The 10486-nt window shown below is 55.1% G+C and overlaps 1 protein-coding gene across 1 annotated transcript; it reads left to right on the top strand.

The window, feature by feature from the left end:
• The first annotated feature begins 377 nt into the window (after nucleotides 1-377).
• Nucleotides 378-6545, top strand: LOC140722507 (ribonuclease inhibitor-like). Its single transcript, XM_073037231.1, has 5 exons — nucleotides 378-827; nucleotides 5417-5503; nucleotides 5659-5829; nucleotides 5985-6152; nucleotides 6318-6545. Exons 1-5 carry the CDS (start codon nucleotides 397-399, stop codon nucleotides 6409-6411), a joined length of 951 nt encoding a protein of 316 aa, XP_072893332.1. The 5' UTR covers nucleotides 378-396; the 3' UTR covers nucleotides 6412-6545.
• The last annotated feature ends 3941 nt before the right edge of the window (nucleotides 6546-10486 follow it).

Here is a 10486-nt window from a genome sequence, read left to right as displayed (position 1 = left end):
CTGGGCCCCTTCTTCACACAAAGAGTCAGGGACCCACAGCGAGTTCCCAAGACCATCACCCAACTGTACTCCTACTATATTTACAACATCCTGAAAAACCACGGCCGTGAGATTGAGAGACCCCGTGATGTGTTACTCAGGGTTGGTCAGATGGCCTTCAAAGGAGTGTCTGACAAGAAGATTGTGTTTACAGATGGAGATTTGATCAAGTTCAATCTTCAGCATTCCCAGTTCCTGTCCGGGTTCCTGATGGAGCTTTTGGAGAGAGAGGATTCTGCCCAGAGCGTGGTGTACACATTCCCACACCTCACCATCCAAGAGTTTGTAGCTGCAGTCGCACAATTCCTGATTATACATCCCAGGGAAATCCTGAAATTCCTCACTGATGCCCACAGCATGACAGATGGGCGATTTGAGGTATTTCTCCGTTTTGTTGCTGGTCTCTCCTCCCCAATGACAGCTCGGGGCCTGGTGGAGTTTCTGGGTCCATTTCCTCATCAAACAACCTGCCGGGTGATTGACTGGGTGAAGGGGGAGTTTAAACGTCAGAGTGGAAACAGATGGAGTGAAGCTGGTAAAAGGAGCCTCCTGAACACTTTGCACTACCTGTTTGAGTCTCAGAATCGTGGACTGGCTCAGGCCGCACTGGGATCAGTGGAAACACTTTCATTCAGTGGAATGACACTGACCCCGATTGATTGCGCCGTCCTGTCTCATGTCATCGGACTCTGTGATACAATAAAACACCTCGACCTGGAGGACTGCCACATTCAGTGTGAAGGAATCCAGAGGCTGGGACCCGGGCTGCACAAGTGCAAGGAGTTGAGGTAACTTGATTTATTTCTCACTCTGAACTGTGAAACTGTTCCATTGTGTCATTTCAATGTAAAGAGATTTGGGTTAAACTGTGATAAATCAGATTGTGAAGAATTGTGACAAATGCCCAGGGGATCGGTCAGTAATTCCCCAAGAACAGGAGGGTTCTGTGGTTCCTTGTGAAGGGATGTTGGAGACTTCATCAGATCAGTGAACAACGACCATTGGTTTAATGATAGTAAATCACAGGAATGGCCGTGTTTCCTGCTGCCTGTGACACGTCCATTGACAATGTTCCTTCTCACTGTTACTGACACCCAGACCGACACTGACTGCAGCAGGTGGGTCAGAGATTCACACCCCCTTCCCGGTGAAGGACAAGAGACCGTCAGCAGACCGTCCCAGTGAGAAGGGAAGAAATAACATTGTGAGATTGTCCTCCCCTGCCCTTGATAGTATGTGACTTTGCTAACTACCAGATACACAGAGAGTGAGGCCGCATTTCCTCTGGGTCTCTGTTCAGACCCAACACACTCGTACAAAAATTTTCTGCATCCTCTCGTCTTGTAGGATTAACGTTTAACCTTGGAATCCTGCTGTGTGACTTTTTATCCCAATCCCACTTCGATTCTTAGGGATATCGTCCCCAACCCCATTCCTCCTGTGGGCTCTCTGTTAGCCTTTCCTCAGCCTCCAGTGGAATGTCTTTTCCCCACCCCTTTCCTGCAGGATCTTTCTTCCCCATTCCCCTTCCTCCTGTGGGTTCTCTCTTCGCCATTCCCTTCCCTCCAGTGGTATCCCTTCCCATCCCCCCTTCCTCTTGTCAGATCTCTTTTCCCCATCCCCCTTCCTCCTATGGGATCTCTCTTCGCAAACCCCCTTCATCCAGTGGGATCTCACTACCCCATCCCCCTTCCTCCTGGGGGATCTCTCTGCCCCATCCCCCTTCCTCCTGTGGGATCTCTCTTCCACATCCCCCTTCCTCCTGCGGGATCTCTCGCCATTCCTCCTTCCTCCTGTTCGATCTCTCTTCCCAATCCCCCTTCATCCTGGGGACTCTCTCTTCCCAATCCCTCTTCGTCCTGTGGGCTCACCCTCCCCATCCCCCTTCCTCCTGTGGGATCTCTCTGCCCCATCCTCTTTCGTCCTGTGGGATCTCTCTCCCCCATCCACCTTCCTCCTGTGGGATCTCTCTGCCCCATCCCCTTTCGTCCTGTGGGATCTCTCTTCCCCATCCCCCTTCCTCCTGTGGGATCTCTCTCCCCCATCCCCCTTCCTCCTGTGGGATCTCTCTGCCCCATGCCCCTTCCTCCTGTGGGAGCTCTCTCCCCCATCCCCCTTCCTCCTGTGGGATCTCTCTCCCCCATCCCTCTTCGTCCTGTGGGATCTCTCTCCCCCATCCCCCTGCCTCCTGTGGGATCTCTCTCCCCCATCCCCATTCCTCCTGTGGGAACTCTTTTCCCCATCCCTTTCCTCCTGTGGGATCTCTCTTCCCAATCCCCCTTCCTTCTGTGGGATTTCTCTTGCCCATCCCCCTTCCTCTTGTGGGATCCCTCTTCTCCATCCCCTTCCTCCTGTGGGATCTCTCTTCCCCGTCCCCCTTCCTCCTATGGGATCTCTCTTCCCCGTCCCCCTTCCTCCTGTGGGATCTCTTCCCCGTCCCCCTTTTTCCTGTGGGATCGCTCTTCCCCTTCCCCCTTCCTCTTGTGGGATCTCTCTCCCCCATCCCCCTTCCTCTTGTGGGATCTCTCTCCCCCATCCCCCTTCCTCTTGTGGGATCTCTCTTCCCCATCCCCCATCCTCTCGTGGGATCTCTCTTCCCCATCCCCCTTCCTCCTGTGGGATCGCTCCCCCATTCCCTTCTGCCTGTGGGATCTCTCTCTCCTATCTCCCTTCCTCCTGCGGGATTTCTCTGCCCCATCCCCCGTCCTCCTGTGGGATCTCTCATCCCAATCCCCCTTAATCCTGTGGGATCTCTCTCCCCCATTCCCCTTCCTCCTGTGGGATCTCTCTTCCCCATCCCCCTTCCTCCTGTGGGATCTCTCTTCCCCATCCCCCTTCCTCCTGTGGGGTCTCTCTCCCCCATCCCCCTTCCTCCTGTGGGATCTCTTTCCCCCATTCCCATTCCTCCTGTGGGAACTCTTTTCCCCATCCCTTTCCTCCTGTGGGATCTCTCTTCCCCATCCCCCTTCCTTCTGTGGGATCTCTCTTGCCCTTCCCCCTTCCTCTTGTGGGATCCCTCTTCTCCATCCCCCTTCCTCCTGTGGGATCTCTCTTCCCCGTCCCCCTTCCTCCTGTTGGATCTCTCTTCCCCATCCCCCTTCCTCCTGTGGGATCTCTCTTCCCCTTCCCCTTTCCTCTGGTGGGATCTCTCTCCCCCATCCCCCTTCCTCTCGTGGGATCTCTCTTCCCCATCCCCCTTCCTCCTGTGGGATCGCTCTCCCCCATCCCCCTTTCTCTTTTGGGATCTCGCTTCCCCATCCCCCATCCTCCTGTGGGATCTCTCCCCCATCCCCTTCTGCCTGTGGGATCTTTCTCCCCCATCCCACTTCCTCCTGCGGGATTTCTCTGCCCCATTCCCCGTCCTCCTGTGGAATCTCTCATCCCAATCCCCCTTAATCCTGTGGGATCTCTCTCCCCCATCCCCCTTCCTCCTGTGGGATCTCTCTTCCCCATCCCCCTTCCTCCTGTGGGATCTCTCTTCCCCATCCCCCTTCCTCCTGTGGGGTCTCTCTCCCCCATCCCCCTTCCTCCTGTGGGATCTCTTTCCCCCATTCCCATTCCTCCTGTGGGAACTCTTTTCCCCATCCCTTTCCTCCTGTGGGATCTCTCTTCCCCATCCCCCTTCCTTCTGTGGGATCTCTCTTGCCCTTCCCCCTTCCTCTTGTGGGATCCCTCTTCTCCATCCCCCTTCCTCCTGTGGGATCTCTCTTCCCCGTCCCCCTTCCTCCTGTTGGATCTCTCTTCCCCATCCCCCTTCCTCCTGTGGGATCTCTCTTCCCCTTCCCCTTTCCTCTGGTGGGATCTCTCTCCCCCATCCCCCTTCCTCTCGTGGGATCTCTCTTCCCCATCCCCCTTCCTCCTGTGGGATCGCTCTCCCCCATCCCCCTTTCTCTTTTGGGATCTCGCTTCCCCATCCCCCATCCTCCTGTGGGATCTCTCCCCCATCCCCTTCTGCCTGTGGGATCTTTCTCCCCCATCCCACTTCCTCCTGCGGGATTTCTCTGCCCCATTCCCCGTCCTCCTGTGGAATCTCTCATCCCAATCCCCCTTAATCCTGTGGGATCTCTCTCCCCCATCCCCCTTCCTCCTGTGGGAACTCTCTTCCCCATCCCCCTTCCTCCTGTGGGAACTCTCTTCCCCATCCCCCTTCCTCCTGTGGGATCTCTCTCCCCCATCCCCCTTCCTCCTGTGGGATCTCTCTCCCCCATCCCCCGTCCTCCTGTGGGATCTCTTTCCCCCATTCCCATTCCTCCTGTGGGAACTCTTTTCCCCATCCCTTTCCTCCTGTCGGATCTCTCTTCCCATTCCCCCTTCCTCTTGTTGGATCTCTCTCCCCCATCCCCCTTCCTCTTTTGGGATCTCTCTTCCCCATCCTCTCGTGGGATCTCTCTTCCCCATCCCCCTTCCTGCTGCGGGATTTCTCTGCCCCATCCCCCATCCTCCTGTGAGATCTCTCTCCCCATCCCCCTTTCTCCTGTGGGATCTCTCTCCCCCATCCCACTTTCTCCTGTGGGATCTCTCTCCCCCATCCCACTTCCTCCTGTGGGATCTCTCTTCCCCATCCCCCTTCTTCCTGTGGGATCTCTCTTCCAAATCCCCCTACCTCTTGTGGGATCTCTCTTCCACATCCCCCTTTCTCCTCTGGGATCTCTCTTCACCATCACACTTCTTCCTGTGGGACCTCTATTCCCCATCCCTTCTTCCTGTGGGATCCCGCTTCTCCATCCCCCTTCCTCCTGTGGGACCTCTATTCCCCAACCCTTCTTCCTGTGGGATCCCTCTTCTCCATCCCCCTTCCTCCTTTGGGTTCTCTCTTCCCCATCCCCCTTCCTCCTGTGGGAACTCCGTTCCCCATCCTGTTCCTCCTGTGGGACCTCTATTCCCCAGCCCTTCTTCCTGTGTGATCCCTCTTCTCCATCCCCCATCCTCCTGTGGGATCTCTCTTCCCCATCCCCCTTCCTCCTGTGGGATCTCTCTTCCACATCCGCTTCCTTCTGTGTCTTTCCATCCTTTAGCTGAGGTGTTGTCTCTTCCTCCATCTCCCGTCGACATTTGCCGATTCTCAAATCTTCCTCACTGTTTGACTTTCTCCCCTTCACCCCTGCCCTTTCCAACTGTCTCATGTCAGGAACACTTTTCTAACAATCAGGGTATGAGAGAGAATATGTGGAGTTTATAGGGTCACAGCGACAGACGATATTACTGACATTCGGTGAATTCATTGGAGCTGGGCGGTCAGGGACATTGACAGTGATGGGAACTACGATCAGTGAATTAATAAAGGTTTTCATGTTTCCTGAAATATCCGAGTGAGAGAAATGCCCCCAGACCCACGGTTTTAATCACTATATTCATCAATTTGTCTGTTTGTTTTTAGACTGAACGATAATAAACTGGGGGATTCAGGAGTGAAACTGGTGTCTGCGGCTCTGAAGAACCCGGAATGTAAAATACAGAAACTGGGGTAAGTACCAGACTGTGGGAGATTGTGTTTACAGTCACTGGGTGTCTGACACTGAACATTAATGTGATCAGTTATTGTGTTACTGATAAACACTGGGGATTTGTACCGTCTCCTGTCTCTCTGTGTCCTTCACCCTCACTCTCTCTCATCTCCAGGCTGATCCGTGTCGATCTCACAGATTCTGGTGCCGAGGATCTCGCCTCCACTCTCAGTACAAACCCATCACTGACGGAGCTGGACCTGAGTTTTAATAAACTGGGAGATTCAGGAGTGAAACTGATGTCTTCGGCTCTGAGGAACCCGGAGTGTAAAATACAGAAACTGTGGTAAGTACCAGACTGTGGGAGATTGTGTTTACAGTCACTGGGTGTCTGACACTGAACATTAATGTGATCAATAATTGTGTTACTGATAAACACTGGGGATCTGTACCGTCTCCTGTCTCTCTGTCTCCTTCACCCTCACTCTCTCTCATCTCCAGGCTGAGGGATGTCGGTCTCACGGATTCTGGTGCCGAGGATCTCGCCTCCGCTCTCAGTACAAACCCATCACTGACGATGCTGAGCCTGGGATCAAACTCTCTGACAGACCGATCTGTCCCCACTCTCCGCCGCCTCATACTGACCCTCCCGAGTCTGGAGTGGATCTGGTGAGTGTTTGTGTTAATGTTCAATGTGATAAAATATCAGCGGATCCGCTGTGTTTTCTGGTTATATTTGTCTGTGAGTGTTGTTGAAACATTAACCCCGGTCCCCCGTTACTGACACTGTTGTGTAATCTGTTTATTTCATCTTTATTCTTCCATCTGTTTCAGGCTGACGAGTAATCAATTCAGTGGGACCGGGAAGAAGGAACTGAGATCTCTGCAGGAACTCAGACCCGGACTGACAGTGGATCTGAACATCTGAATGTGTGAACATCCGAATGTGTGAACATCCCCGCCCGCGGGATGGGGACATTTGGCCGACTCCCCGCCCTCCCCTTTAACTCCCGCCCTTACCTTTAACAGCCGCGCGCCGGGGCTGATTCCCAACGGTTTTAACGGAACCAGCTGGTACCGCAGTGACGTGTTTCCGCCTGCTGTCCGGCGGGGCAGCTTCCGCTGGATCTGCGTGTTGGAGACTCCCCACGTGACACCCCATGGAATTACCCGGACAGGAAGAGCCCGGGGATCCGGGGCTCAGTCTGGGACACCGGTGTCCCGGGGTGGGGGGGGGTGGATGATCCCAGGAGAGAATCCTTTTGCTCCCTTTGCTGAGGACGGTGCATTCGGCAGCCTGGCCGATATAATGATGTTAAATGGACAAATCCCTCGGCAGTGACCCTGGATCTGCAGCGATCCCGGACACGGCCCTGAAGTGTGATTTTATAATCATCGGTTCCCCGATGCAGAGTGACGGTGAGAAACGGCACTGATTATTCAACCGGTCGCTTCTTGTCGCCGGTCAGTTAGTTGTGTGTGACTGTGAGCGGATCATTTATTCCCGCACGTTAGCAGCTCACACATTGTTTCATTTATATTTCTCATAAAAAATCAATAAACCGCTGTATCTTCCTGTTTTGTGTCGGACTCGAGTTTTATTTGAGGTTTCTGTTGCCCTCCACACCCTGTGCACTGCAACAGTGGGTCAGAGCTCCTCACACTGACACAGTAGCGTCTCAGCTCCAGGCTGAGGGAGGTCGGACAAGCAGAGTCTAGGAGCCCAGGATCTCATCTCCACCAAAGCCCATTCAGGGCTAATTGACCCCCGCCTGTCCCCCGCAGTTAAAATCGACGTGAATCCACTGAGGTCCCGAGTACGAGAGTGATGGGGGGTGGAAAACGGGCGTCAGACACAGAATGATTCTCCCTCCACACCGTCCCATCACACACTCCCGGGTCACACACAGAGTGAATCTCCCTCCACACCGTCCCATCACACACTCCCGGGGTCAGACACAGAGTGAATCTCCCTCCACACCGTCCCATCACACACTCCCGGGGTCAGACACAGAGTGAATCTCCCTCCACAACGTCCCATCACACACTCCCGGGGTCAGACACAGAATGATTCTCCCTCCACACCGTCCCATCACACAGTCCTGGGGTAAGACACAGAGTTAATCTCCCTCGGCACCGTCCCATCACACACTCCCGGGGATCAGACACAGAGTGAATCTCCCTCCACACCGTCCCATCACACACTCCCGGCATAAACACAGAGTGTAGCTCCCTCCACACTGTCCCATCACACACTCCCGGGGTCAGACACAGAGTGAATCTCCCTCAACACCATCCCATCACAAACTCCCAGGGTCAGACACAGAGTGAATCTCTTTCCGTAACATCCCATCACACTCTCCCGGCGTAAACACAGAGTGAATCTCCCTCCACACCGTCCCTTCACACAGTCCTGGGGTAAGACACAGAGTTAATCTCCCTCCGCAACGTCCCATCACCCACTCTCGGGTTCAGACACAGAATGAATCTCCCTCCAGACCGTCCCATCACAGACTCCCGGGTTCAGACACAGAGTGAATCTCCCTCCACACCGTCCCGTCACACACTCCCGGGGTCAGATACAGAGAGGAGCTCCCTCCACACCGTCCCATCACAGACTCCCGGGGTCAGACACAGAGTGAATCTCCCTCCGCACCGTCCCAACACACACTCCCGGGGTCAGACACAGAGTGAAACTCCCTCCGCACCGTCCCAACACACACTCCCGGGTTCAGACACAGAGTGAATCTCCCTCCACACCGTCCTATCACACACTCCCGGGGTCAGACACAGAGTGAATCTCCCTCCACACCGTCCCGTCACACACTCCCGGGGTCAGATACAGAGAGGAGCTCCCTCCACACCGTCCCATCACAGACTCCCGGGGTCAGACACAGAGTGAATCTCCCTCCGCACCGTCCCAACACACACTCCCGGGGTCAGACACAGAGTGAAACTCCCTCCGCACCGTCCCAACACACACTCCCGGGGTCAGACACAGAGTGAATCTCCCTCCACACCGTCCCATCACACACTCCCGGGGTCAGACACAGAGTGAATCTCCCTCCACACCGTCCCATCACACACTCCCGGGGTCAGACACAGAGTGAATCTCCCTCCACACGGTCCCATCTCACACACTCCCGGGGTCAGACACAGAGTGAATCTCCATCCACACCGTCCCAACACACACTCCCGGGGTTAGACACAGAGTGAATCTCCCTCCGCACCGTCCCGTCACACACTCCCGGGGTCAGACACAGAGTGAATCTCCCTCTACACCGTCCCGTCACACACTCCCGGGGTCAGATACAGAGTGAATCTCCCTCCACACCGTCCCAACACACACTCCCGGGGTCAGACACGGAGTGAATCTCCCTCCACACCGTCCCGTCACACACTCCCGGGGTCAGACACAGAGTGAATCTCGCTCCGCAACGTCCCATCACACACTCCCGGGGTCAGACACAGAGTGAATCTCCCTCCACACCGTCCCATCACACACTCCCGGGATCAGACACAGAGTGAATCTCCCTCCACACCGTCCCTTCACACAGTCCTGGGGTCAGACACAGAGTGAATCTCCCTCCGCACCGTCCCATCACACACTCCCGGGGTCAGACACAGAGTGAATCTCCCTCCACACCGTCCCTTCACACAGTCCTGGGGTCAGACACAGAGTGAATCTCCCTCGGCACCGTCCCATCACACACTCCCGGGGTCAGACACAGAGTGAATCTCCCTCCACACCGTCCCATCACACACTCCCGGGGTCAGACACAGAGTGAATCTCCCTCAACACCATCCCATCACAAACTCCCAGGGTCAGACACAGAGTGAATCTCCCTCCGTAACATCCCATCACACTCTCTCGGCGTAAACACAGAGTGAATCTCCCTCCACACCGTCCCTTCACACAGTCCTGGGGTAAGACACAGAGTTAATCTCCCTCCGCAACGTCCCATCACACACTCCCGGGGTCAGACACAGAGTGAATCTCCCTCCGCACCGTCCCATCACACACTCCCGGGGTCAGACACAAGAGTGAATCTCCCTGAAAACCATCTGATCACACAATCCCAGGGTCAGACACAGAGTGAGTCTCCCTGAAAACCATCTGATCACACACTCCCGGGGTCAGACACAAGAGTGAATCTCCCTGAAAACCATCTGATCACACAATCCCAGGGTCAGACACAGGGTGAATCTCCCTCCACACCGTCCCATCACCCACTCTCGGGTTCAGACACAGAGTGAATCTCCCTCCAGACCGTCCCATCACAGACTCCCGGGTTCAGACACAGAGTGAATCTCCCTCCACACCGTCCCATCACACACTCCCGGGTTCAGACACAGAGTGAATCTCCCTCCACACCGTCCTATCACACACTCCCGGGGTCAGACACAGAGTGAATCTCCCTCCACACCGTCCTGTCACACACTCCCGGGGTCAGATACAGAGAGGAGCTCCCTCCACACCGTCCCATCACAGACTCCCGGGGTCAGACACAGAGTGAATCTCCCTCCACACCGTCCCATCACACACTCCCGGGGTCAGATACAGAGAGGAGCTGTTCTGATTGCGCTGGGAGAAATCGGGGAAAAAACTGCTTTATGAAGGTCGTGAGTTACTTGGAAATTGGTTTGAAACGTCTCTTGAACATCTAAGTGAGCGGCTGGTTTAGAGTGGAAGCTTCGTTTGGAGTTTTTTTGCCAGTTTGGACGGGGTTCGTTGACGGCTTCGAACTGCGTAGCTCCCTGCTGTGGCCGCCGGCAACTCGCCAGGAAGCCGGGTCGCTCCAAAAACCGGAGACAAACGCCATTGTTCCCTCACTGACATCGGGACAACCTCCTTCCATCTCTATCGTCGGGATTCTCGTTCGGTGTAGGAGCCGAAACATCGTTTGAGACGTCTCGACCTCTCACGGCCTGGAAGTTCTGCAGGAATAACGGAGCCTTTCCTGGCGTTGGAATTTCTGGCACTGAGCCAGCAAGGTACTGTC

The sequence above is a fragment of the Hemitrygon akajei genome, unplaced genomic scaffold (assembly GCF_048418815.1).
Source record: "Hemitrygon akajei unplaced genomic scaffold, sHemAka1.3 Scf000078, whole genome shotgun sequence".
Classification (NCBI taxonomy): Eukaryota; Metazoa; Chordata; class Chondrichthyes; order Myliobatiformes; family Dasyatidae; genus Hemitrygon; species Hemitrygon akajei.
The sequence above is the reverse complement of the archived record's forward strand: the minus strand, read 5'-3'. Positions and strand labels throughout refer to the sequence as shown.

Excerpts from the sequence above, each read along its gene's own strand:
- LOC140722507 (XM_073037231.1), top strand. The coding sequence starts at position 397 with ATGACAGATGGGCGATTTGAGGTATTTCTCCGTTTTGTTGCTGGTCTC. Across the intron at positions 5,830-5,984 it reads TGTAAAATACAGAAACTGTG|GCTGAGGGATGTCGGTCTCA; the intron begins GTAAGTACCAGA and ends TCTCATCTCCAG. Across the intron at positions 6,153-6,317 it reads CCGAGTCTGGAGTGGATCTG|GCTGACGAGTAATCAATTCA; the intron begins GTGAGTGTTTGT and ends CATCTGTTTCAG.